This window comes from Sphaerodactylus townsendi, linkage group LG04 (genome assembly GCF_021028975.2).
Source record: "Sphaerodactylus townsendi isolate TG3544 linkage group LG04, MPM_Stown_v2.3, whole genome shotgun sequence".
Taxonomy (NCBI): Eukaryota; Metazoa; Chordata; class Lepidosauria; order Squamata; family Sphaerodactylidae; genus Sphaerodactylus; species Sphaerodactylus townsendi.
The window spans coordinates 86,469,044-86,496,009 of NC_059428.1; the positions used below are offsets into that span (position 1 = coordinate 86,469,044).

General features: G+C 42.9%; 1 protein-coding gene across 4 annotated transcripts in view; it reads right to left on the reverse strand.

Annotated features, from left to right (window-relative positions):
• Positions 1-11,207: 11,207 nt before the first annotated feature.
• Positions 11,208-26,966, reverse strand: part of FRMPD4 (FERM and PDZ domain containing 4) — a 263,554-nt gene continuing 247,795 nt past the window's right edge. For 3 of the 4 annotated variants that reach the window (XM_048492800.1, XM_048492799.1, XM_048492802.1), the window contains exons 11-17: positions 24,497-24,623; positions 21,824-21,913; positions 20,305-20,487; positions 17,921-18,059; positions 16,161-17,216; positions 14,589-15,854; positions 11,208-13,076 (exon numbers count right to left, since the gene is read on the reverse strand). In XM_048492800.1, coding sequence (XP_048348757.1) covers positions 11,725-13,076; positions 14,589-15,854; positions 16,161-17,216; positions 17,921-18,059; positions 20,305-20,487; positions 21,824-21,913; positions 24,497-24,623 — 4,213 coding nt within the window. In that variant the 3' untranslated portion in view covers positions 11,208-11,724. Of the gene's footprint in view, positions 13,082-14,588; positions 15,855-16,160; positions 17,217-17,920; positions 18,060-20,304; positions 20,488-21,823; positions 21,914-24,496; positions 24,624-26,966 lie in introns of all 4 variants that reach the window. The other variant, XM_048492803.1, reaches the window with a different exon arrangement.

Below are 26,966 nucleotides of genomic sequence, written 5' to 3' on the forward strand. Positions count from 1 at the left end.
GTGGCCACTGCGTCATGACTTAGGCTGACCGCGTGTTAGCAAAGAGGACTCACGTCTCTTGCCCTGACACCGTGACTTGTTAGCTGCCTGCATTTTTGCTAACACGATGCCTATTGTGTCGTACGCATGGCATTAATCACTTTGCTAAATTCTAGGCTGCCCTATCAGCCAAAAGCAGCTTACAGAATCACCATAAATTAAAATCCCCGTAATGACAGTGGAGTCCTAGCTGTGCAGCATATTGTGCAGATCAACCAGGCGACAACTCCTTTCGCCTATTAGAAGTCTGCAAGAATTGCAAGCGCAGAGCTCGACAGAGCCCCACCCCCCGCCCCCCTCAGATCTGAGTTGAAAACTCCGGGATTTGCTTCTATTTCAGCGGGTCTAACAACATGGGGCCGCCCGATCACAGCCGCGCAAAAGTCCTGGGAGTCAATCTTGCCCCTAACAAACATGGCGTTATACGGAACCAGGAAGTCCGGTGTGAAGCTGAAGCCATTCCCATGTCTATGTTCCAGAAGAGGAAGAGAGTGATGGGGGTGGGGGTTGATTACTGTTGAGAGGATTGGGGGATCAAAACTTTAAAAACCATTAAGCATTTGTTCAGGTTAAGAAATGAGCTGGGCGTTATCTGTTGTCCTATTATTGCTGGGGGAGGGGCGGGGAAACGATGTTGCTATACATAAAGAGTGAGTAGCAAAGAGGATGAGGTAGGAAGCGGGACAAGTGGTGTAACTGAGGGGAAGGGAAAAGGGGGGTGGGGTGAACAGCGGGAGCCCTAAGGGAAGAGAGCAAGCTGCTGGCAAGAGGAAAGTCGTGTACAGCAAGAAGCAGACTTAAAAAACAAAACGGTTTAACATAGTAGTCATCCTGGAGAGAAGTGAGCAGTGGGGTACCACAGGGTTCTGTCCTGGGCCCACCGCTATTCAATATCTTTATCAACAATATGGATGATGGAACAGAGGGCATACTAATCAGATTTGTAGATGACATCAAATTAGAAGGGGTAGGTAATAGCCCAGAGGACAGGGTCAGAATTCACAATGACCTAGACAGATTAGAGAGCTGGGCCAAAACTAACAAAATGGATTTCAACAGAGATAAATGCAAGATACTACTCTGTACACTGAGGCAGAAAAATGAAATGCACAGATATAGGATGGGGGACACCTGGCTTGACATGTGAAAGGGATCTGGGAGTCTTAGTAGACCACAAACAGAACATGAGTCAGCAGTGTGATGTGGCAGCCAAGAAATAGAACATAGTGTATAGATCGAGGGAAGTAATAGTGCCACTCTATTCTTCATTGGTCAGATCTCTCCAGGAATCCTGTGTCCAGTTCTGGGCACCACAATTCAAGAAGGATATTGACAAGCTGGAAGGGGTCCAGAATAGGATGAACCAATGGTCAAAGGTCTGCATTCCATTCCCTATGAGAAGAAACTTAGGGAGCTGGGTATGTTTATTCTGGAGAAGAGAAGGTTAAGGGGTGACATGGTAGCCATGTTTAAATTTTTGAAGGGATGTCATATTGAAGATGGATCAAACTTATTTTCTGCTGCTCCAGAGACTAGGACAAGGAGCAATTGATTCAAGGTACAGGAAAAGAGATTCCACCTAAAAGAGATTCCACCTAAAGTTCTTCCTGATGGTAAGAGTTGTTCAACAGTGGAATACACTGCTTCAGAGTGCAATGGAGTTTCTTTAAGAGGTTTTTAAACAGAGACTGGGTGTCCATCTGTCAGGAGTTCTTTGACTGCGTATTCCTGCACAGCAGAAGGTTGGACTTGATGGTCCCTGTGTCTTTTCTAATGAAAAGAACATTATTTTACAGAAATGAATTCAGCATACAAAACACCCTGCTTAGCTTCTGATGAGATTAGGCTAGCCCTTGGCTAAATGTTCTGAAAAATATATTCTATTCTGACTGTGCTGTATGATAGTAATATTAGTAAATCAGTAAATCCAATAGAGTTAAGGGGGATTTACTTAAAGATTAAACAAGAATGTCATGTTGTTGTAATGACAATCTTTAACCACCCCAAGTTCTCTTACAGCCTTTGGTAGCTGGATGAGGGATGTAGTATTTTAATGAATACCCAAGACAGTATCTACTGTTTAATTTCTTACCCGTAAGCTATATCCAGAAATTACAATAAACTCTAATTAAACTGAGCTTTACCACAATGAGCTTGAACTCAGTTTGTTAAACCCATGTGGTCTCCTTGATCCTTTTCTGATTCTGCAGACCGTACGGCCATTGAGGCTTCTGTGGTTGGGAAGCCTTGAAATAAATTCCCTTTCTCTGTGGTATTTGAGTATATGTGCCTGTCTGAACTGGATATCGCATGCCTCCCCCAAACTGGTATTCTCAACTATTTAATCTGGGTTTAGGAAGGAAAAGCAAGCTCGTGATCAGGGTGCCTACATGGGCCAACATGATAAAATCAAGTCCTATTAAAAGCTTATGAAATTTATAAGTGCTGTGATTATAAATGTTTTAAACAAATGACTAAACAAATCAGGAAGCCTTGATTGTTTTCTGTGTATGTATTGTGTGTGTGTGTGTGTTCATTCCCACCCTATCAAATTTCAGTTTAATTACAGCTTGTAATTCCAAGCACAAAACACATCTTTCTCCTAAAAATGCACGTACAAACCTTGGCTTGTATTCCTCTTTATTTTAAGAGAGCCTAAACATTAATGAATAAAAGTATTAATCACAAACTGCATGTTTAATTTCATGGGCCTCCAGTGAGGAATTACAGTGACTCTTGTGGCTTAGAAAAAAAATGTCAAGGGCACTACTAAAGTACTGTTGTATATTTTCCCATAAGTTTGCATAGCAGATAGCTGGAAATTCATTGGCACAGAAAGCCTCAGCAGTGAAAAAACATAAATTGATTAAGTATGTCAGGAACTCAGTTGCCTTCCCCGCCCCCCCCCCGCCCCCGTCTTGCTTGCCTCTTCTGTTTTCAATGAGACTGAATGCCAGCTGAGAGTCTGATGCTTCTCATGTGAACTCTGCTATGCAAGGTTTCAAAACCCAGCATTGTAAACAAGACCCTCATGCTTAGAAACTAATTTATGGATGAATTATATTCTAATTTCAGATACCTGGCCACTGAGCGTCTCGATTCCTCCAGTAAACTGACTTTATAGAAAGCAAATATGTTCTGTGACAGTCAGACCTTGTGATGGCTAACGGTTTAAGACCTTGTGATGGCTAATGGCTGATTTGGTGCTGACTTTACATCCTTAATGAGTTTTTTCCTGGTTTTTTGTATGATGCATGGTAGAAGCATGGTAGATTTCCATGGGCTCTCAAACTGAGGATGATAAAATAGTATACTAATCTTGCACTGAAAACAATGAAGAATGGAAAGATCAGTTGGGAAGAGCTGTGGCTCAATAGTACAGCATGTAGCTTGCGTGCATGAAGTCCTTTGGAATTTCGAGTTAACAGGGTCAGATTGTATGCTCTGTTAAAGTTTTGAAGTTGTGTAGGGACTGTGGCTTAACTTTAGGGCATCTGCATAGCATGCAGATGGTCCCAGAGAGAGCAGACGGATGGTCTAATTCAGTATAGGGAATTTCACATTTTTTCAAGTTTGTAGAAAGATCTGTCTTGTCTTTCCACAACTCCATTGGATTTAAGTATCCAAAAATTTGGCCAACTTTGCAATGAGAATATAAGATTCTTTATTTGGATTACTAGGATGTGACATCTGCCACATTTGTACAAAAATATTTTAAATAAAATAATTATGCTGCAGAATAAGGATAGGAATAAGATTTACAAGGTTGAGATTTAATGGGTACACACTAGTGATTTAACAATCATACGAATTAGCTTCCTCTCTGTTTTAGTACTCAAAACAGATAAAAGATTACATCATCTATCAGGGAATTATTATTTTTTTAAAAAAGAGAGTACCTATGTAACTGAGGATTTATTTATGCAGGTCTGAATGGCTGAAAAGAACATACCATGTTCATCCCAAGGAGAAATTTACTCTGCCAAGCCATGGTTGAAAAGGGCTGTGCTTAGGCATCCTTATCCCATAGGGAATTATTTTTTTTAAAAAAAAGAGGGCACCTATGTAACTGAGAATTTATTTATACAGGTATGAATGGCTTGGTTCTGTCAGTAAAGGGGCACAATATTTTCCACACCTATTTTGGTCACTGGAGTCAGTCTTGTAAGATGGCCAGCTCCAGGTTCCCAGTCTGTCACAAAGAAGTGAGTAGTTTCTTTTGCATGCAGGTCCATGTTCACCATATCATATCATATATATGCTGAATATTTATGGAAACTAGCATTAAGTTCTCATGGTCAAGATCCATTAAAAGGTATGGGAGCAAAGCAAAAATATTTTCATCATAAACTGTGTTTGTCTGGAGCTGTTCAAACAGCACCATATGGTGGCCCAGAGGTTATTTTACCAGTATACAGGTGATTTCACCATGGCTGATCATGAGCAGTGAAATCCAAAGCATATGTTCTTAGAATCAGTTTCCATTGAGTTCTGTGGAGGTTACTCCCTAATACGTTTGCTTATTATTGTAGCCTGTTTTGGTTGGACTATGATAGAAGCATCAGTGAAAAGGAGCCCATTGAGCATTTGCATACACTAAGGGTAAAATCCTATCTAAAATCCATGCATGGAAACATGATTTCCTCCCCCTCCCTTGTTGTAGCCAGGAATTCCCCCCCCCCCACACACACACACACACGCACACACAAATGCTGCCAATGGAAGATAGGGGGCATCCAGAAGTAGCATGTGAGGGAAGTGTGTATGGATCTTTTCCATGGGAATTAATGGGAGAGAAGGGTTAACAGTAGCACTGCTGATACTTGGGGAGATGTTTTCCAGGGGCAGATAAGGGTCTGATCTGGCTTTATGAGCCAGTTATTATGAATTTACCCATGAAGATGACCTAGCTATTGTTTACCAACATACTTCTAATAAATGTAATAGCTCCTCCACTTATCACAATTGTTGGGAACAATTCTTGCTGGCTATGTTTACTACTGGTTTGAGACAAGAAACGACAAGAAATTAATAACTGCCACCTGAAATAGTGACCCCAAAATCTTTTGTCCCTGGTCTCTGGAGATATGGGGGGGGGGAGGGGGAGGAAAGGGACTTCTGTATTTCCCCAGTCATCTGGGAAGAATGCTGTGCTAATCTTTTTAGCAGCCTGCAAATACATGAAATGCTGCTGCAGGCCCAGGGAATGCTTCCAGCATGGCCTGGAGTACTGCCTGAGGAGACTGAGATTTTGATAAACAAATTAAAGTCAGGGAAAGCTCTTAGACTCGATTTAATTACTACAGAAGTCTTTCAATTCATTGTTAAAAAGTGGGCCCAATTTCTAGCACACTTATTTACCTTAAGGAGCCGCATGGCATAGTGGTTAAGTGCTTGCACTGCCACTCACACGGTCAGGAGTTCAAGCCCCCTGTGGGTCAGATATCCTGGCAGCTGGCTCATGGTCAACTCAGCCATCCATCCATTTCTTGGTCAGTAAATGAGTACCTAGCACATAGCTAGGGGGTAAAGAATAGCTGGGGAAAGCAATGGCAAACTACCCCACAAAAGAGGCTTGCCTATGAAATCACTGCTTGCAGTGGTTCCCCAGGGTCGGATACGACTGAAGGGGAAACTTTACCTTTACTTTATTTACCTTAATAGCTCTGGTAAAATACCAAGAACATGGCAACAGACTATTATTGTTCTGATTTATAAAGAAGGTGATCAATCCAATCCAGCAAACTATCATCCGATTAGCCTTCTGTCAATACTTATATGCACATTTCCTGTATCAAAAGCTTGACCATTGGATTCAAATATAAAAAAATTATTGGACCTGAGCAGGCTGGGTTTACACATGGCTGCTCGATGTTGGATCAATGTGCCATCTTATTGCATCTGGTCGAGAAAACTATGTCATCAAAGGGCTCACCATATGTGGCCTTTATAGATTTACAGGCAGCCTTTGATTCTGTTACTAGGAATTAACTATGGGCCAAACTGGAAAATACATCCCTTACTGGCAGACTGTTATGGCTTACTAGAAAACTGTATGGACCTTCGTGTGCTTGTGTGTGATGTATTGATTCTGGCCACCTCTCTAGATTTTTTTCCACTGCAGAGAGGAGTTTGTCAGGGGTGTGTAGTAGCTCCACTACTATTGTTTAACCTATATTTGGGTGATCTTCTGGACAAACTAAAATAATCTTGTTACTATTTCTATACTGCTATACGTAAATGATATAATACTTCTTTCCCATACTCCTATTGGCCTCAGGCTCTTTTCAAAAATTTTCTCCTAATATTATATTGATTGGAATTTGACTATTTACAACAAGTCTGAAGTGATGCTTTTTACTAAATGATCATGACCACCAGTATATAGTTGGGAAATAAATGGGCAGAACTGGAGCAAGTTAAACAGTAATAATATCTTGGTATATTCTTTTGATACAATCTATCCTGGGAACAACATATTAAAGAGGCACAACAGATAGCTAAACTGTACAGTACTTTCAGTCAACTTTTTTTGCTAAGGAAGGTCAATATATTTCTGTGACATTATCTGTATTTAATTCTAAGGTGGCAATTTGGGTACTATACAGAGCACCAATGTGATCATAATCAGTTAGAGATTCTCTCTGCCAGATTTTTTTTGTAGAATCACAGGAGACACAGCACAACCTTACCTGGTTGCCTCCTGGGAGGGAAGGGGAGGAACAGGCAGGAAGCCGAACCTGGCAAATGATTAGCTGGCTAGCATCTGAGCTGACCACTTCAACAGGCTTGGCGTGGGTGGGGCCAGGGCACAATCTTAAAATGCAGCTTCTGCAGCCCTCAGCTCCATGTTCTTGTCAGCCGGCCACTTTTCTTTGTGTCAGAGGGCTTCATGGACTCGAGTGTAGTCGACCCACGTGGTCAGCGTAGAAGAGCGAAGGCGAGGCAGCCCGGAGACTTAACATCTGAGTGGGGAGATCGCCAGCAGCGGGAGACCGGAGGAGTCCGTGTTCATAGAGAGTCTCCCGTCTGCAGGTTCCTGGCACCTTTGTGTTGTTATTCTCCGAGGGCGTGTAGGGAGAGGGAGGACGGGGGGGGGAGTTCGGGAAGGGAGAGGCGGGGAGGAGGTCGGGAGATCATCATGTGAGGCATGATCTCATCTGGCTACGTGCGGAGAGGAGCGTAAGCGTCTGAGCCTAATCCTCACCTGGGGGCAAGACCATTGTCCCTGCGCCCGGTGATTGAGCCAGGCAGTTCATGACCCGTGACTCATGGGGGGATGAGGAGTGGGGGTGCGGTGCGACCAGCAAGGCCGTAGGTCCGTTGGCGTCCCAACGTTCTACCACGGTGCTGCTGGGTCAGCAGTGCATCACTACACTCGAGACAGCTTTACATAACCTTGAGAGCCTTTGGACACCTTCAGCATGCTTTGGGAAGCCCCAGCAGGACTTGCTGTGGAGCAGCAGCCCAGGGAAGACTTGCAACCTCTGAAGACTTGGAAGAGGGAGGCAAGTGTAGGAGGATGTGGCTTGGCGCCTGTTCGGCTGAGCTTCCCCACCTAGCCCAGCCAGTCTCTCCAAGTGGCCGGAAGTAGCTGGAGGAAATGTTTGCTTTCCCTCCCTTCACCCCCCTGCGGACCTGGGTTGCTGCTTCTGGACCTTCCTGCAGGTCGCAATGGCCCGGCAATGTGTTCCAGCCCAGAGTGACCTCGCAGCAGTGACCAACTCAGCCTGGAGACTGGAGCCATATACATTTGCCGCATTTGCCATCAGAGGTGGATGATGCAGATGATCCTCCGGGAGCCACCTCCCACATAAACTGCGTGAGAGGGCCCTAGATGGGTATTATGTAGATGTAGTTTATCACCTGAAGCCTGAGGGAGAGGCCAGGGCCATGAGTTTGAAACCCACCAAGAAGGGCAAAAAAGCTTGTGCTGAGTGCAACTTTCTCAATTGGTTGAAGGGCTATTTGGTGATTTTGGGGCTTATATCCACCGTATACCCTGACTGAGCTTGGCATCTGGCCAACCACCTTAATATTGTTTTGTTGGCATGCACCTTCTGCGATCTGGGTGTTGAAAGTCATGCTGCAGAGGAGCGAGAGACCTAGTGATGCGCATGTGTGTGTGTGCAGGGAGGATGCACTTTTCCTGGGGCAGCACACCGAGGGCAAAGGCATGGCTCCGCTTGCTAGGCATCCTTGCCCTCTGCCCGCTTGTCTGGCTGCCCCCTCGCCTTTTCACTGGCACGGATCAGAGGAAGCCACTGGAGTGAACCCAGCAGATGACTTGCTTTTGCAGGGAGGGCTCCTCCTCCGGACTTTTTCGCAGGGCAGGAGGTCTCCCGGCAAAACTGAGTTCACAGATCTTGCTGAGCACCGCGAGCCTAAGGACCTTGCAAAATCTCTCCTCCCTGCCCTGGGCTCCCAGGCACTAAAAGCCCCATTGCTTTCTCTCCCAGGTTAGGGGGAGGGGGCCTTAACAAATGGTTCACCACAATTGGGGCGAGCGGCCTGAATCCCACCACTGCACCTGGGCTGCCGTTTTTTAATCCTACCCCCAAAGTTTTAGTTTGATCCCAAAAGTTACATGCCAAGAAAAGCATGCCAGCCTCCCGTCTCCCACGCGTTGTGGGGGAGTGTGCGTACTCGTGGGGTAGTAGATGGTACTTACAGCAAATCAGGTTGACTCAAGAGGACCTCCCTGAAGCTCAGCCCCAGCCGACAGAATGCCTTGTGCATGGCCAGCCTGTGCACCATGACTCCCAAAGTGTCTGCTGGCAGCAGACTCTGGCGGGGCGAGGGGGAAATGACAGTGTGCGTGCCCACAGAGAGGGCTCTGATTGCCGCCTCTGGCAGCTGTGCTGTAGGTTTGTCACCATGGGCATAAGGGGTTAAGGGGGCTCAGGCAGCTTCCACTCTTTGGGTTTATGAGCAGGCGGGTGCAACCTTCACCTCTTTCTCAGCCTCACTGGGGTTGGGAGAACCTTTTCTAGTCCATGAGGTCACACTGCTGCACTATTTGGCATCCCTGCACAACTGCAAGCTGAAGCCCAAAACCATGGGCATCTACCTCTCAGTCATTTGCTTTTACTCCAAAGCCAGGGGCTTCCCAGATCCGACAGTCTCATTTTTGCTAGGAAGGCCTTGGAGGGGTGGAGGCACCTCAACCCCAAAACACCTAATCTTCATAGGCCAGTCACCTTGAGCATGTTACAGGAATTCTTGCATTTACTGGATTTGCTTTTCAGCATTTGAAACTACCCTGGCTCCAGGCTGCACATATGGCTGCCCAATCAAGGTCCATGCCACTCCATTGGGTCAGATATGTCCCATTTTTTACACAGCTGAGTACTTAAAACTTTGTTTCTCAGTCACAGGTCCCCTACTGATACACAAAAAAGGCTCGCACTTCTCACGTTACCAGTTTTTGAGTGTCTTCTGCACATGGACTCCCCCTGGCGATTTTGGCAATAATTCCTTCCGAATCAGGGCCGGCACCTCTGCGGCCCAGGTCAGCTCCATGCCTAACAAAATTAGGGCCATTGGCCGCTGGCATTCTTCTGCCTATCAATTTTACATTTGACCTGACTCAGTGTACTTATGGTACATTTCTTCTAGTTCTTGCAGATATGCGGCACAAGGTTTTGAATATCAGACACAGCATAATCTTTTGGATGAGCCAGTATGCAGCATCTTTTGAATGCAACTCAACTTGGGTCTTGGTGACAGAGTTTCCATTTTGTGGTTGGGTCACCAAGAAATGCGATGGGATGAACTTTTACCAGCCATTGCAACTGTTGTCTATCAGCATGGCCATCCTCACACAGTGATGGTTCAGCTTGGGGAGAATGACCTACCTGCAGAAGAAGGCATCACCTTGGCCTGGAAGATGATGGGCAACCTCCAGCTGCTACTCCATAGTCTCCTGGAGCTCTTGTTATTTTAGTCATGCCTTTTAGAATAGAGGGAGAGGAGGGGGCCCTCACCCCCCAAAAGGTTGATCTGGTCAGGAAGACCCTGTGGCAGGTGGCAGCAGCAACTCTTCTGTGGCTCACCCTTTCTCTCCCTTTCCCCCATTCTGTTTTCCCAGTCATTCTGTCCATTCCCCTTTCTCTCTATTCTTTTTTTCTCCCTTCCCCATTCTGTTTCCCCCCTCATTCTCTCTGTTCCACTCATTCTGCTGCCCTTTCTGTCTATCCCCCTTTCTTTCCCTTCCCCCAATTCTGTTTTCCCCCACTTGCACCATGAAAGTTCGCTGGGTTACCTTGGTCACTCTCAGCCTAACCTAGCTTGCAGGGCTATTGTGAATGTAAAATGGAGGAGAGGAGCAAGATGTCAATCACTTTGGCTTCTATTGGGAAGAAAGGTGGGTTGGGAAATTCCTGAAGATACAGGTATGAAACAGTGTGCATGTGTATGTGTTGGGAATGGAAGGAAGCTGAGAAGGAAAACATTGTCATAGAGTTCACCCTCCAAAACAGTCATTTTCTCCAGGGTAACAGATCTGTGTAATTTGGACTCCCCCTGGAGGCTGGCCACCCTAATTTAATGTAATTTTTCTGAGTATATGCAGATTGCCCTGGGAGTGAAAGGAACCTCCCAGAATCACTGCTGCCTCTATGGATGTTCATGGGGGTGGGGGGTGCAGCGAAAAATCAGTTCTGGGAGGATGACATATCTTGCCTGATTTCTCTCCTTGCTTCAGCCTCATTCTGTATTTCCTGATTTCCATAGAGTAGTTGGTGGTCAAAGGGGGCCTGTTCTCCCTCTTTCATCATCACAAAAGCTAGTATGATCCTATCCACCAACTTTTTCCTCTTACATGTCCATGTTGGCCCATTTTGGATAACGGCTGAACAGAAAAATATGTTGCTCAAATCAAAAAGCACACAATAGCTGAACATAAACAGAAAAGCCTGTAGAAATGATTAAAATATGAGCATCCTGAGGCATTCTTTTCCATTTGTCTGTGAGACATAAGGAGACAGCTGAATGCCGCACAAAGCAGAATCATCTCCAGTTTGGTTTCATAGTCTCTTGAGCCACATGAAAAGGTATTCTTCCTCCAGCTTTTTGGAAAAGCGTGGACCAGCAATGACCAGAAGTGACATCAAAGCTTAAACAAGGGAGCAACTGTTGCCCAGAAAAAGATGCTGCAAGCACACAACCTGAACAAAAGATTCATTTATTTTATATATATATATATATATATAATCTCTAATAAGTTGCAATAGTCTCTGGGGTTTAAAATGTATTTTTGCTATTTTCAATGCTTTAAAAATTATAATTCCAACATTAAATATTGTTATATACATTATGATTCCATTCTTATTTCTAAACAAGAATGGTGTAGTTTTCCAAGTAAAAACCCAGATGGGGAAACGCAAGTAATTCCTCTAAACAGAAATATGGATCGTACACCTGTAGATTTGACTCTTAAAAGCCCAATTTCCAACACTGTTATACAAGTTATCTTGTTTTCTTTTTGAATGAAACAAAAAGATAGACTGGCCAGTATTTTGTCAATTTTATAGGGATTTTTTTTTAAATCTCATATCTATTTTATATAAAATAACAAAATATACAGGGAAAGCGCAGTTTGTTAAGTTTAATTCATACACATTAAAAGTAAATAAAGGATTTTATGTATGGCTTTGCAAAGGTAGATTATGAAGTGACTTCTGTTTATTTATTTAAAAGCATTTTAAGAGAACGTGTTAGTGTGCTTACAATAGTGGCCATGGTGGTCGAATGACGAGCCAAGAGTTTAATGCTGGAGTCGCTAGAGGTCTTACCAGACGCTGCTTCTGCAGCCTTCAGGAGACAAATGTAGTTTATTACAACCTCATCTATTTTAGCTACAATATCCTCCTGCTGTGTTTCAGAGTTCGTGATTTTAACTAAACGCATGCAGGCTTCTGTTAAGCAACAGAGTACTTGAAAGCTAGAAGTCATAGCTAGGAGCATTTCCTCAGGGCCTTTTTCAGCCATGGCCATTTTCCTGCAGGCACTTCCCAAATGTCTTGATTCTACAGATAACAGTTGTTTGTACTGAGAAAGTTGAAGGTCAAATGTTTCTTGACAGACATCATCCCTTTTTCTCACACTGGATCGGACCAAACAGAGTAGCTCATTGGCGTCCTTTTGTGCTGCAAGAAATCCATCAGGCACTGTGTAATACTTTTCTTTCATTAAACTGAGCCTTGCAATTTGTGCATCAAAGGACATATTGCTGGGATTCACATGAGTTTCACCGTCCTGATCTTCAGGCCTGTTCATGTTGCTTTGATTGTTTCCAATATCTTTGGGGGGTTCAACACTTTCTTTCCCACTTTCCTCATTTAGAGTAGAACAAACTTGACTGCATTTTTCTGCTGCTTCATGCTGTTTCTCAGGTTGATACAGGCATGAAAGCTGTGTGCTTCTGTCTTTATGTTCATCTTCTTCATCATCATCATCTTTGGCAGTTCCTCTTTTTAGAAAACAAGAGCTGAAAGGTCCATGGCATTTCCAGTTGCTAGCATCTAGTTTCCGCAAGGGTAAAGTTCTGTACTGTTTGGAATCTTTCTGGTTGGTGTTCAAGTCAGAAGACCTTTTCCTGTTCATGCTGACGTTCACAGCATCCTGGAAATAACTTTTGGATAACATTTTGCCCAGAGGAAGCTGCCCTCTTTTTTCTAGTTTTGAGTCTTCTGCTTCACTGGTGTTCATGCACATCAAACTCACACTGGCTTTTTTCTTTCCCTCGATAAGCATCTCAGTGCCTGTAGGTTCTGCAACAACACTACTGCTACGGCGCAAAACTTTCTTCTCGTGCGGCATTCTGAGGCTTCCTCCCATCATATCATATGGCCATGAATGAACTGTTATCCCACCTGACTGGTCGACTTTGGGAGCAACAAAAGAGTCTTGATTTTGACTTGGCACCTTTGATTCTGAGTGAATGTGGGATGATGGCATGGTGGAATCAGCTCTGCGCTGTTTAGGAAAAGCTGAAGGCATGCCTCCTCGTCTTCCAGTCACAGGCTCTGTGAAAGCTACACTAGGGGTAGTAGAAGAACACAGAGAAGCATTAAGCATCAACCTCAGAACATGTGGGTGATTTGAGCATTTCAGTCTTTTATCATTAAACATTTTTTTTAAAAAAACTTACCATTGTCAACTTTCAAAGCCTTCAGAAAATGCAACCACATATAGTTCTTTCATGAGAGACAAAGTTCATTAGAGTCACTGTTGTAAATCAGTCATGTTGTTTCTTAGGATGAAGACAAATGGAACCCAAAACAAAAATTCACAGCAAATCTCCCTGTTATGCTGTATGGCTTCCCAAAATGACTTACATACCAATAAATAGAACTAATTGTTGAGAGCCTTTCAGCTGCACTGCCCCAAGCCTTCAATCAGACTGTCTGTTTTTAACGCTTTTAAGGTAAGTGTACATTTTATCTGTCCATTAATTTCTTCATTAATTTAAAACCTGAAACTTTTTAACCTGGCAAAATGGGATGGATAAGGTTTACTTTACCCTGCCTTTCTCACCAAGAGAAACCTGAGCCAGCTTATACGGTTCTCATCTCCTACTTTTTAGGCTCATAACAACCCCGTGTGAGTGACTGGTCCAAGGTCACCGATCCATGGCAAAGTGGGGTTGAACCTGAGTCTCCCAGTCCAAAACTCTGACCAATAGCCACACTGGCTTTCTTGTAGTGGCTGATGTCATATAGTAGTGAGTTGCCAAAAAGTCGCTACTGGGCCTGACTGAGTCATGCAAGTTGTGTGGTAGTGGTTGTTTGACCCAGTAAGTCCTCCACTCAAAGCTGGGGAAATGAGAGCAGGGGTGGCCTGGGAGGCCAAAATAGCCCTATAAAGAACCCCTCCCAGGCCTGCCTTTTACTGACAGAAACCAAGGGTTGAACACTGGCATTATTGTGACTGCCCAGCAATCCCACAATATTCACTGAGATTTCAGTGGGTATCCATTTCTTAAAGCTATACATGCCACTTGTATTGTAACTCCTGCAATGCATTTTTTCCAGACATCAGATTTTCCTGCAAACCTGAGGCATTTGTAGAAAGATAACAGAATCATGGAGTTGGAAGGGGCCATTCAGGCCATCTAGTCCAACCCCCTGCTCAATGCAGGATCAGGCTAGAGAATCCCAGACAAGTGTTTCTCCAGCTACTGCTTAAAGATCACCACTTCCCCAGGCAGCTGATTCAACTGTTGAACAACTCTAACTGTAAACTTTCCCCCCTAATATCCAGCTGGAACATTTGTCCCTGTAGTTTATGCCCATTATTGCAAGTCCTATCTTCTGTTGCCAACAGGAACAGCTCCCTGCCCTCTGGCTTGTCTGTTCATGACACCTATCTCCAGATTCATGAATCCACATATGGGACCATGCTAAGAATTTCTGGATTGGTGAGTGTGAAAAATAGTCCTAAAATTAATAATGTAACACTTGGGGTTCCTTCAAATAAATTTTATGGCTTTAAATCGCACTCTTGACTTTTATACATAATCAGATTAATATCTTTGACTGCCGTACCTGTAGTTTCTTTAATCTTAGGAATTCTGTGACATCCGTCTCTTAAAGTGCCAAACAGAGGGTCAGCAGAATTAACCGTGGAATGCATAACAGGCACTGCCATTCTATGACACACAGTTTCAGACTGCACATGCTCCTTGTAGGTTGCTCCGTGACTGGGAAGCATAGCAGCTCTTTCATCCGCTGGAATATAGCTCATGCCTTTTACCATCACATCAGGCATAATGTGCTGAGCATCCGAGTTGCAAAGAGGGGATTCAGCCAGGGTTCCACAAGTGCTGCTGCCCGTGCTGCATCCTCCATCCACCGAAGAACACTGTGAGCTTTGTAGGGAAAAATGGCCTTCACTCTGCAACGATGACATTCGCTTAGCTAAGTGATACTCACACAATCTAGTGACACTCTGCTCTGCTTCTGGAAGCTTTGAGGAATGGTCATCTGTTAGTAAGTCAATGTTTTCAGAGTTATTTAGGTCTGTGTGTGAAGACACAGTGGGCACATCTGATATAAAGTTTTCCTCTGGCCCGTGCCCTAAAATACCATCATGGTCGGTCTCATCTTTACAATCCATTTCTATTTTCCCAAGACTAGAAGCCCTTGGAACAGTCTTCCCATTAACTGTTTCTGAGTTTGGTTTCTCTACTGCTCCTTCATCTGAAGCAGAATACCATCTTTGGCCATCCCTGTGAAAGGCAGTTCTCTCCACATTAAAAGTGCTTATGCGTTGACCCTCTCTTAAGGAAAGAGTGCCCATTTTGCCCTTTTGGTCATCAGTTTCAGTTTTTTTAGTTCCCTGCTGTTTTTTCACAACAGCATTGCCATCAGGGGTTGCTTTTGCTTCCCCATCAGTAACCTTATTTTTCCGTTTAGTAGTGCAAGAATACACCACAGACCCCATATGCAGCTTGCTAAAATATTCAGTTACAGATTTTGTTTCCATAGTTTCCGGTTCCATTTCCATGTTATCTGAATGAAGAATCTGCTTTGAAGGCACAACTTTTGACTGCAGTTCAGTAACTTTCTGATTAGCTGAAGGCTGCGAGGATTTCATAAGCCCTCCAGCCTGATTCTTAGTGATGGAAAATTCGGCCTGTGGTTCCACAAGGGGTTGATAACTTTCATTTGTAGACAAAAACACACGTGTGGCATTTTCATTCAGTTTCTGTGCTGTGGCCAATTCAGAACTTTCAGTCATTTCAGAAGAGTTTGTTTCATTGCCAGAATCAGATGATGATTCAGGGCTATATGCTCTCAAGATGGCTACACCTGTATGCCACAAAAAATAAGAGCCAGTTAATGAAACCATATCAGGCACTTGAATAAAAATAACTAAATGGGATTTGTTAGCTTAAAAATGGACCTAAAATATTGGTTCATATATAGCACAGTTTCCAAGAAAGGCAACTTAACATTATGGTAGTTCTATTAGATGATATGTACAAGGTGATGGGAAAAAAAAGTAGAAAGATGGAATATTGCCCAAAGGGTGAATGGTGAAAAAGTGAATGGTAAAAAATGAATGGAATTATATGATTTTTTTTCAATGAATAAATGTAACAGTAGTGAAAGAACCTGAATTGTCACTTGTCTGCTGTTCCTCTGAAGCCGCCAAGGCCTCCAGTGCTTGAAGAGTAGAAACCACAGCATCATCCAGCCTCTTTTCACATTTTTCTTCGACATGAGTTGGGACAGCATCAATGAGTGAAACAGGAATATCATCACTACCTAAGCAACTAGTTTGCTCCTTGTCTTCCCTATACTGTGCTGTATGATTCTGAGAATCTTCTTCGTCGGAGCTATCCCTAAATCCAGGGGGAGGAGCAGCAATGGCCATGTTCAGAGAATGCAACAAAAAGTCATCTTCATTATCATCCCCTTCTGGAGGTGGGAGTGAGGTCAGATCAATGATGTCATCACTGGACCCTGAAAGGCTGAGAAGAGCAGGCCTACTGATTTCTCCCACCATAATGTCTTCCTCACAGCTTACTTCATCTTCATCCTCAGCATCATCTGTGTTCTCCGCATAGCAAATATCATGTAGCAAAGGCTCTTCTATTCCCTCAGCAGCTCCAAATATTTTGTTATCACTGAAGCCTGAATACACAGAATTAGCAGCAAACTGAATGCTTTCTGCATCTGGGGACAACTCCAAATCCTTAATGTCATTGGCAGGGCTCATATAAAGAGCTCTTTGCTTATCTAATGCTTCTGGGCTTTCATCCAACAGTCTCTCATAGCCAAGAGTTTGGGGATTAATGTCATCTAAACTGTGATCGCCAAATATAAAGGATACTTTTGCTGCCCTTGGAGATCCCTGTGTCTTCATGCTGGATTCCAGTCCTGAGTATGACAGCACAGACTGCTGGTTTAAACCTCTATTTTCTTCTGCCTCTGAATCATTTTGTTTAGCCTGCTGCTGATCAACCTCACTTGAATGATAAGCATTTTCTATGTATAGATGCCTGTGTTCTTTTGGGCATAAGCTGCTGTCAGAACCATCTGTAATTTTCTGCTTCGAGTCTATAAACATGTGTGTCTCCTGCTCCCCCTCTGCTGGGAAAGTTGTGGTTTTTGCTACACAGTTCCACTCAGACCTGTAGAGATTATGCTTCATCTTGGTTTCAATCCCTAAATAATTGTAAATAGAAGAAAAAAGACAAAAAAGATCTACTTAATTTATGCCTAAGTATACCTTTATATTAAATTATTTATTATTATTATTATTAAATATACATTTTGCAAGTAAATCCGCTGCTTAAAACAATTCCATTCTGTTGTTAATCTATTGGAAAGTTCATACCCTTAGACTAAGATTCCTAACAACTACCTCTGATTTTGTCATACAAACTTTTTACTGCATTTTAAATTTCTTGACATCATTACTGTAATACATAAAAATTTATTAAAAGACTGCTCTTCGTAGCTTCTCTTTATCCTAGGATAATTACACAAGTTTTGTGTTACAACTTGAGCAAGTATCTTTTTAAAAAAACTCTGAAGACTTCCTTATCAAGTTCTATAGAAATCCTAATAGTCTGTAAATGTATATTGAGATTAGATATATATATCTAAAACAAAAATAAATGCATATCCAAACAAAGTAGACTAAATTATTCAGTTCTGAGTGATACAAAAGATGAGGAAGTTAGTATTTCCACAGTGATAGCAACAATGTTCCCCAGTTCACCATGCCGTTTTTTTGATTTGCAGATAAGATTTGTAGTGGCTTTTGTCCTCATGCAGTTCCAGTGATTGGGGGAAAAAATCTTGTCCAGAGAGCAAATTGATACATTATTTGCATTTCTGTTTATTGTTTTATGAATATTTATTACCTGATTCACGGCTTCCACCATTTTTCTTACAGGCCATGTTAAATATTGAGCGCCTGGAATCAACAAGAAGTCTGTAGTATCCGGCTGTTAAACAGGCAAGATTCATAGCATCTGAGGATTCCATTAGCAAAGTGATTGGCTGTGTAGAAAAGACAGTAAAGTGATGATCAATACTATTGTCGAAGGCTTTCAAGGCTGGAATCACTGGGGTGCTGTGGGTTTTCCGGGCTGTATGGCCGTGTTCTAGCAGCATTCTCTCCTGATGTTTCGCCGGCATCTGTGGCTGGCATCTTCAGAGGATCTGTGGCTCTGAGGATGCCAGCCACAGATGCAGGCGAAACATCAGGAGAGAATGCTGCTAGAACACGGCCATACAGCCCGGAAAACACACAGCACCCCGATGATCAATACTATTCTTCTTGGAGAGAACAAGATACATCAATTCAAAGAGTATAAAATTTGTAGGAAAAAATTATAATTGCAGTAAACAAATTCACTAGGGGAATTAAACTGACAGTGTTCTTAAGCATGATTATTGAGAAACGTCACATTTTTTTGGTGGGTGGTAGGACAAAAAAGTGTGATGTTTCAAAACGCACCAAGAACCAAAAACAACCATGTATTAATCATTCCTGTTTACAGGTGGGAGGGATTCAACTGCATTTTAAAGATTAATGACTTCTGTCACAAGAGCAATTTCTGACTTTCATTACAGCTACCAGAACAGAAAAAAGATACCATATTCTTTCCTCTAGTGAATTAATCAAGTACTTTCTAAGAAACTGGAAAAACAGCAAAGCCTATGATTTAGTATGCATAACAGCTGGATTCTAAGCAGCATTGTTGTGATACCACTTGCCATACAGGTTTTTTACAACATTAGGAAATAATAAAATGGAAAAGAAACTTCAAAATATATAATTACAAGTGTGAGGCTGATTCTGCAAAGCCCAATAACAGCGCCCTAGGGACAGTAAAAACACCATCCTTGGGATGCTGTTCTCGCAGCAGTGCCGTGCTCATGCCATTCAAGCAAAAACGCCGCTTTTGAATCTTGCTTGGGGAGCGAGGTTTTTCAAAAGCAGTGTCTTCCACCCGCTGCCATGTAAACAGCAGTGGGTGGAAGGCAACATTGTTCCTGTGCTAGCCCCAAATGCCTCCTTACCTCCTCCTGGCTTCCGTCGCTCTGTGGAGACCAGGGGACACACCTCCTGGCCTCCGTCCCTGCAGCTGTCGTTCTGGCTATGGGGGTGCTGTGTCCCCTTGCCTCCACAGAGCGACAGAAGCCAGGAGGAGGTAAGGAGGCATTTGGGATGCTGCATGGCCGTGCGGAGCCTGTCTGCCAGCTGGTTCATGTCGATGCAGCCCCACTACTCTGGCTGTGCAGAAACAGCCTATGATTCATGGGAACTCACTGGATAGAAGAGTTCTGTTCTTCTCTCCCTCTCCCTCCCCATCCCCATCCCCAACGACGCAGAGTGCTGCCGCGACTGGAGGGGAGCCCCGTCGCCGCACCAACGAGGGACGAGACGGCTCTGAGCCCTGTCGATGGGGCGGCCGGGGAGCAGAGCTACACCTTGCTCTCCCGGACGGATGCCTCAGCGGCGGGGAGAGGCATGCCGAAGGGGCCAAGCCAGACGAGCGGGGACAGCTGGGCCCTGTTGGGCCGAGTCCGGGAGGTGGGCAGAAGCGTGGGGGCGTGGGGGCGGGGTTTTCAACCCCACGGGGTGCAGAGGAGGAGATAAAAGGGAGGAAACGAAGGGGAGAAGGGCGAGAAGGAGGGAAGGAGGGAGTGTGTGCGTGACAGGGGAAAGAGAAGGAAGTAGTGGGACAAGGAGAACGACAGTGGGGGAGACCAAGTGGAGGAGAGGAGGGGACAACAGGGGTGAAGGTCTTGGAGAGGAAGGGAGGCGGCGGACGGTCAGAGGGGGCAGGAGCTGAGAGGGAAGGAGAAGCCAGCAGTCCAGAGGCTGACAGGGGGGCTGCCCTACTCTCTCTCCCTAGCTTTCTGCGAACCCTAGATCAGTTGTGGGCAGCCAGCTCAACCTGTGGTTAAAGCGGCTGTCCCACTTAGTCCACTCCCCGGAGAACGGGAGTGAGGCCGGAGATTCCAGCATCCGGGCAGGGGAAGGTGGGTTGGCAACCGGGGCCCCAACGGGAACCCCATTCCGGGCGCAGGACAGAGAGGAACAAAAATATTGCTCCAATATTTTATTGAGCTAGATTTGCTGTTGAATTTGATGAATCACCAAATCTGAAATGTCCAGGAAAATCCTTTGCGAGTTTTATGAGGTCATTGTGAATATAATCATGTCTTTTGCTCAGAATAGGATGAAGCAGATACTTTTAAAGAAGCAATGAAGCTCAATCGACAAACAACTTACTTTTACATCTAGAACATGAAGTTCAACTCTAACAGTGGTTTCGTCTTCTGTAAACATCTCAATTCTGTTCACATGGCTGAAATCGGCCAGAAGGGCCACAAGGTTTGTTTTGGTGTTTATGACGTGACTGATGCCATATCGTGGTCCCACCAGCAATGTCACTTCGGAACGCTTTTCCCCCTGCTGCAACACAGGGAGCACAAAAGAAGAGAAACTTTAAATTGCAAGGATAGAACAGCATGTGGACTGAAACTGACTATCCAAAATCTCAAATAATTTGTGGATAACGTGCTATACTTCTTAAAGGAAACACTTTTCAACCCCCCCCCCCCAAATGGGTGTACACCTCTGTTCTTTTCAGTATTTTTTAAATTTGGGTTTAACACATCCAAGAACTTTTAGAAAATCTGGAAAAAGCTGAATCCCCATACCAATTTGGATTTTTCTGGCTTTTTTCAAATATCTGAAAATTTGTGGCTCTATTAAACTCTATGGATTTTTTTTTGGTGGAGCTCCAGGGTGCAGTTTTTTAAAGTGCAGCCATCAAATTTTCCGTGTACTTTCAGGTGATTTTTTTTACAATAATCGCTAAGGCCCTTCCGCACACACAAAATAATGCATTTTCAAACCACTTTCACAAGTTTGCAAGTGGATTTTGCCATTCCGCACAGCTTCAAAGAGCATTGAAAGCAGTTTGAAAGTGCGTTATTCTGCATGTGCGGAATGAGCCTTAGTTTGGTAATGACTGATTCAGGGGGTTGAATTTTATGGCCCTAATAAAGTTGGGCCCCATAAAATTGGACCCTCTGACCCAATCTTCATCAAACTTGGGGGTTCCTGTAAGGATAGTCATCAGCAGCTGTGCTGCAAATTTGGTGCCTCTAAAAACAGGTCCTTCCTCCCAGAGTCCTGCAAAAATTACACTGGGAAAATTTTGTCTCCGTGATTCTCAGCTCTAATATAGCTTTAGTGGTATGTCAGTAGTGTATCTTTGTGGAGCTCTGGAAAGACTGTTTTTTAAGCTAGATGCACCAAATTTGCAGTATAGCTGCTGGTGAGTTTCTTTACATGAATCCCCGTGTTTGCTGAAGATTGGATCAATGGTTCAATTTTATGGCCCCCCAAATGGAGAAAAAATACATAGAATTGGATCACTGACCCAAATTTCATCAAATTTGAGGGTTCTTTTATGAGAGTCATCCAAAGCTATGCTTAAAATTCCCCTAGAGTGAAAAATCTGGGGCGGGGGGGATCTGCTCTTTTGGATGTGCCTTTTTAGCACCATTGAAATGGTGCCTCTTTATTTTGTTCGACAAATCCAAAAGTACACCCCAATTATAAATACATGTTACTGTGAGAAGACCACTTTGTAAACAATGAACGATACAAGATCATTTTCAAGCCATTATCAGTGCTATTTGCATGAGCAGTCTAAATATTAGTTGTGCTTACTGAAGCTTAATCATATGCAGAGTATTGGGTAAAAACGGCAATAACTAAAGATTTTTAAAAGGCCTACCAGTAATGTTGCCTTGAATACACGGCCCCCATATAGGCGTAGATCACTGAGAAACTTGAGATAGTGTACCTTGGCTTGCAAAGCAGATAGCTGAAGGCAAGGACAAAACAAAATGACAACAGAAATAAGATTCCAGCCTAAGCAGACTGGAATAGGATAACATTTCCAAAGCTAGATATTCCTTAGAGAAATTCCTAAAAGTATAAGCTTTTTCTAGGTCATAAATTTAGGAAACAATGTACTGAGTTCTTTGTTATTCAATATGTTATTCATATTCTTGGAAGCTTAAAGGAGAGAAAGAAGCTATTCTCTGAAGGAAAGAGCTCTCTCTTTCTTACACATACATGTCCACATATACACTTTGGAGTGACTGGAATAGTATCAAAGCAGTTGGGAGACACTGGGAATATGGAATGAACTTTGAGACTGGCTGAAGATGAGGATCACCTTGCCTATTAGCAACAATGTAAGGAGTGGCATGCCCCCCCCCCCCGCTGCTGTCATGTGGTGGCATCTGGGATGAGGAAGAAGAGCACAGGTCTTGCAACTGGTAAGGTGAACAGGTGCTCAGAACTCTGGTCAAAAGTTCAGATCATAACTCTGGAGGACAAGGCACAGGAAAGCATTCAAAAATATAATTTCCAATAGTTACAGTGCTGGACAAAGAAGTTCAGCTCATCTAAAACTGCTTGCTTCTGTGAAAATGCAAAAGAACAGAGGAGTTGAAAGGTAGAGCAGATAACAAATAAGGCAGAAGTCACACATACCATGTGGTTTAGATGGAGAACAGGAAAAAGGGAAGATGTTAATGGAATTAGTGAAATAAAAGTGGTTTATCTCCCTATTTGTCTTTCCCAGTTTCCTCCTCTGCTACACATCACCAGCATTTAGGGTTTGCATTTGCATCTCCAGCCTCAATTAATAGTGCTGAGGAGCAAGAACTTCAGGCTGATTCCATGCACTAGTCTGCATTCAGTATCAGCCTCTTTGCTTTGTCAGCCAGCTATTCTTAAATCCCACTGGTAAATCTGGATCCTTGGTGGGGACTTATAAGAACTTCAGATGCTCACCTTCTCTGTCCCTCACTGAGACTTACCCCACTTCTCTCTCTCTCTTCTACCCACAACTTTTTTTCTAGTATCCCAGTGTCTTAGGTTAACAACACACTGTCCACTTCTGCATTTGCTCTAAGATTAGATTTATATAATGCTATATGACGTGCTTCAACTTTGCTTCTAGCTAAATTGAATAATAGCATAGCAACAGTTAACAGTCCCTGTGTAGATGTCCTACATAATCTCAGCTGTTCTGCATTTCTCATGCTACTTTATTTATTTGTTTATTATTTAAATTTGATAGACCGCTCACCCCCGAAGGGCTCTGGGTTGTGTACAGTTCACCAAAATAATATCGTTTTACAGACCCTCTGGAACTGTCTCACAGGGCTCAGATGGATGGTGGTAGAGAATTCCACCAAATGGGAGCTAATGCTCCAAAGACCCTGGCCTGGGTAGAGGCCAGCCGGATTGTAGAAGGGCCTGGGACTACCAGTAAATTGGTCTCTGCTGAACGCAAAGACTGTGGGGGACATAAGGGGACAGGCGGTCCCTAAGGTATGAGAATGCACAAGTGAAGTACTTATAGAGGTGATCTGGGCAATATCTTGACATGCGTTTTTTAAAAAATACTGATCACATTCTGATCTACTTTTGAAAACCTGGGTCTTCAAACTTGCTAAAAAGTACAAGATCCTGCCAAGTTCAGTGGGAGAGAGCTAAGCAGGTGTTTATCTTTGTCTGATCCACATCCTTAATTTATAAAGCAACTCTCAACTACATGGAGAGCCAGAGCTGAATGTTTATTAATGTCACTATGGAGCAGTGATGGCAAACCTTTTCGAGACCAAGTACCCAAATTGCAACCCAAAAGCCACTTATCTATCACAAAGTGCCAACACGACAATTTAATCTGAATACTAAGATTTCAGTTTAGAAAAGTGTTACTCAGGAGTAAGCTTGGTGAAGCAACCATGCAACACTTCAAATGGGTGAATTACGAACCTAGAAGGGTTTACTCAGAAGCAAGCCCCATTGCCAGCAACTGAGCTTACTCCCAGGTAAACGATCACGCTCAGGCCAGCCTAGATATATGTGTGTGGGTTTTAATTTTCTGCCCCTCCGCATGACGGACTCTATGCACGCGTGCCCACAGAAAGGGCTCTGAGTGCCACCTCTGGCACCTGTGCCATAGGTTCGCCACCACTGCTATGGAGTCACTGGATCCTTTGGTTGCCAATATTACAGCATACAGTAGATGGTATAATGAGAAAGACGTGTGGTTGTGACAGATTCTCTAGTTAATGCAGTTCAGAATATCAAGTTGAGGAAAAATGACTTGCTAGCAATTTTGTTATGAAATGTGAAAGCAAAATGAATGCAGGAGCAGGGAAAGAGATTAACTAGCAATTTCCCACCATTGTCAAGATAAAATGATGATTTGGCCAAATACATTATTTTAATTACTCTTGAAATATGGCACAGAGCACTGTACATTGTACCATCTGGTAATCCCTGAAAAAATGCACTGGTCACTTAATTTTCTAAAGCACTTTCCTTTAGATATAGCTCTTTCTGATTATGAAAATATATTTGTATTCAAATGTAAATGAATTACCTTTTTACCGGGAGGAACCAGGTTTTGATTTGCTTTGACAAGATGTGAAAGTGCTTTCTTTATGTTCTTTTCTTTCATACTCTGCAGCACAGCAGATGGAAGAAAAGTCTCCAGTCCCCATTCTTTTCTGCAATGCAAAACATACCTTTAATTTCACATTCTTTTGGAAAAGCCATGCTGACAAGTGACCACAAAACAGAGAGAATAACATTCTGATGCAACGATCGGTGATGCTTTCAGTTGCAGATACAATATGAAAATTCACAGCTGATCTGTATATGCAGCCATCCACATGGGTGAACAATTAAAATGAACTAAGAAAAACGGAGAGGCTGTGAAAGATGACTGTTCAGCACAGTTCAGAATATTTTCGGTCGCGGCAGCCAGGCAAGCCTGATCCTTCCTCCTGGTAAGGGGGCACCATGAGACATGGAGGGTCTTAAGGGTGGCATGAGGGGTGACAGGCACTGCTGCCTTGAAAAACATGCCTCTCAGCAGTACTCTTGGGATCAATCTTGTTTGTCAAACCTGGGCAGGAAGGTGGTGGCTACTGAACTTTTCCCCTGGCCCTAAGATGTGTCTGGCTGGATAATGGAGCTTGCTAACTCCTCCTTCCCCATGTCACTAAAGTGATTTAATCAACACTCTATCTTGAAAGATTGCAATAAGAAGAAAGGAATCTGTTGAAATCACCACCACATTTGTTCTACTAGCAAATGCAGTTCTGTGAAATAAGGTTTCCACTGATGCAAGATTGTTCACAAGGTTACTGTACAAAAAATCCCTGCATCGGATTTTTTGTATAGTTCAAGATTTTTGTAAATCTTAGAGATCTGAGAAAGAAAAGTGGACAAGATCCAGGCGTATGTTACATTCACGGTTCATAGGATGCAGCCTTCTATAACTATTTTCTTCTTAGCTAGTTTTAATTTTACTCTTTTAATATTTTATACATAAACTTGTAACTTTAAATAAAGATCTGGCCTGTAATTCCTGGAAAAGACTGACCACTCCCACTTAATGAACACATTCCTCTCTCCTGAGTTTGCTACATTTAAGTGCAGGACAGCTGACTGTGAGTGATTCCCCCCCCCGGACTGATTAGAGCACTGGGAAATCTATGCGTCCCCCCCCTTTTGATAAGTTCCCACCTCCTGATTTCAGGGTTACATTTTAGCAATAAGCTGTGGTGATGTCTCCCCCTCCGCAGTTAATTACAGCTTTGTGTTTTTGAACTGCTATAGCAGAGTAAGAGGACAACAATATTACAGAGATAAAACTTAAAAAATCTAATGGCTGGGTGGAGGAGGGGTGTGTGTTCTTTTTAATTGAAACTGAAGGCATAGCATCCATACGATCATCTTTGACAATCCCTTGCCACTTTTTATTTGTAATTTAAGATCCACATAAGGTGACAGACTGTGCTGTTCCACATTACTTTTGAAAAGAGAATAGTGTATTTATATATGTGTGTGCCATCAAAACTGACTTACAGTGACTCTAGCAAGAAACTTCAAGGCAAGTGAGAAACTGTGGTGGTTTGCCATTCCCTTCCTCTGCAAAGCATTCCTTGGTGGTCTCTCATCCAAGTACTGACCCTGCTTAGCGTCACAATCTGAAGAGACCATGCTTATATCATGCTAGTTTTTTCTTCCTACTGGCATACAACTGGTTCTGTGCTGAATGACTGATAAATCATGTTATACAAAAAAAATTAAGAATTAAAAACAACAAAGAACTTTTTTGCAAATCAACTGTACATGCTTTACAAAAGCCACTCAGAAACAATCTTTTTTAATTTTTTAAATAATCTTTTTTATTGTTTTTCAATATTTATTAAACATACAAGAAAAAGAAAAAAGGTGAAAAGTAAAGGAAATAATAAAAAATACACATGATTACATTAAAAAAAGAAAGAGCTACCCCTCATTATATTAAGTACATATTACATAATGGATTCCGATATAACATTTTCTAATTATTAGAGACACTTTATAAAATTTTAAAATCTTTATCATTTACATACTTCTAAGCACTTTTACTAATCCATTTATTATATCTTAAACATATTATATCTTAAACATGTTAAATTCCAAACTTAAGATGTTTTGTTTTTACATAGTCAGGTTGGATTGATATGAAAAATAAGTACTACATTTTTCCTCAAATTCATCTTTTGGACATCGATTCATGAGATTAGTTAGTTTGGCCATGATGGCCATGATTTTATCCTCCCAGCATTCTATTGTGAGGCTTTTTGTCAGATTTCCAGTTTGTTGCAATCATAACCCTTGAAGCAGTTATTAAGTACCAACACAGTTCATTCAATTTCTCTAGGTAGCCGTCCTGGGCAGGACACTCAACAGTACTGTTTAAGCTAAACAGCCAGCCTAAATTTAATTATCTCAAGGATCGCCTCATGGCTTTCTATCTAGAACTTCTTGGATTTTTTTACAAGTCCACCACATAT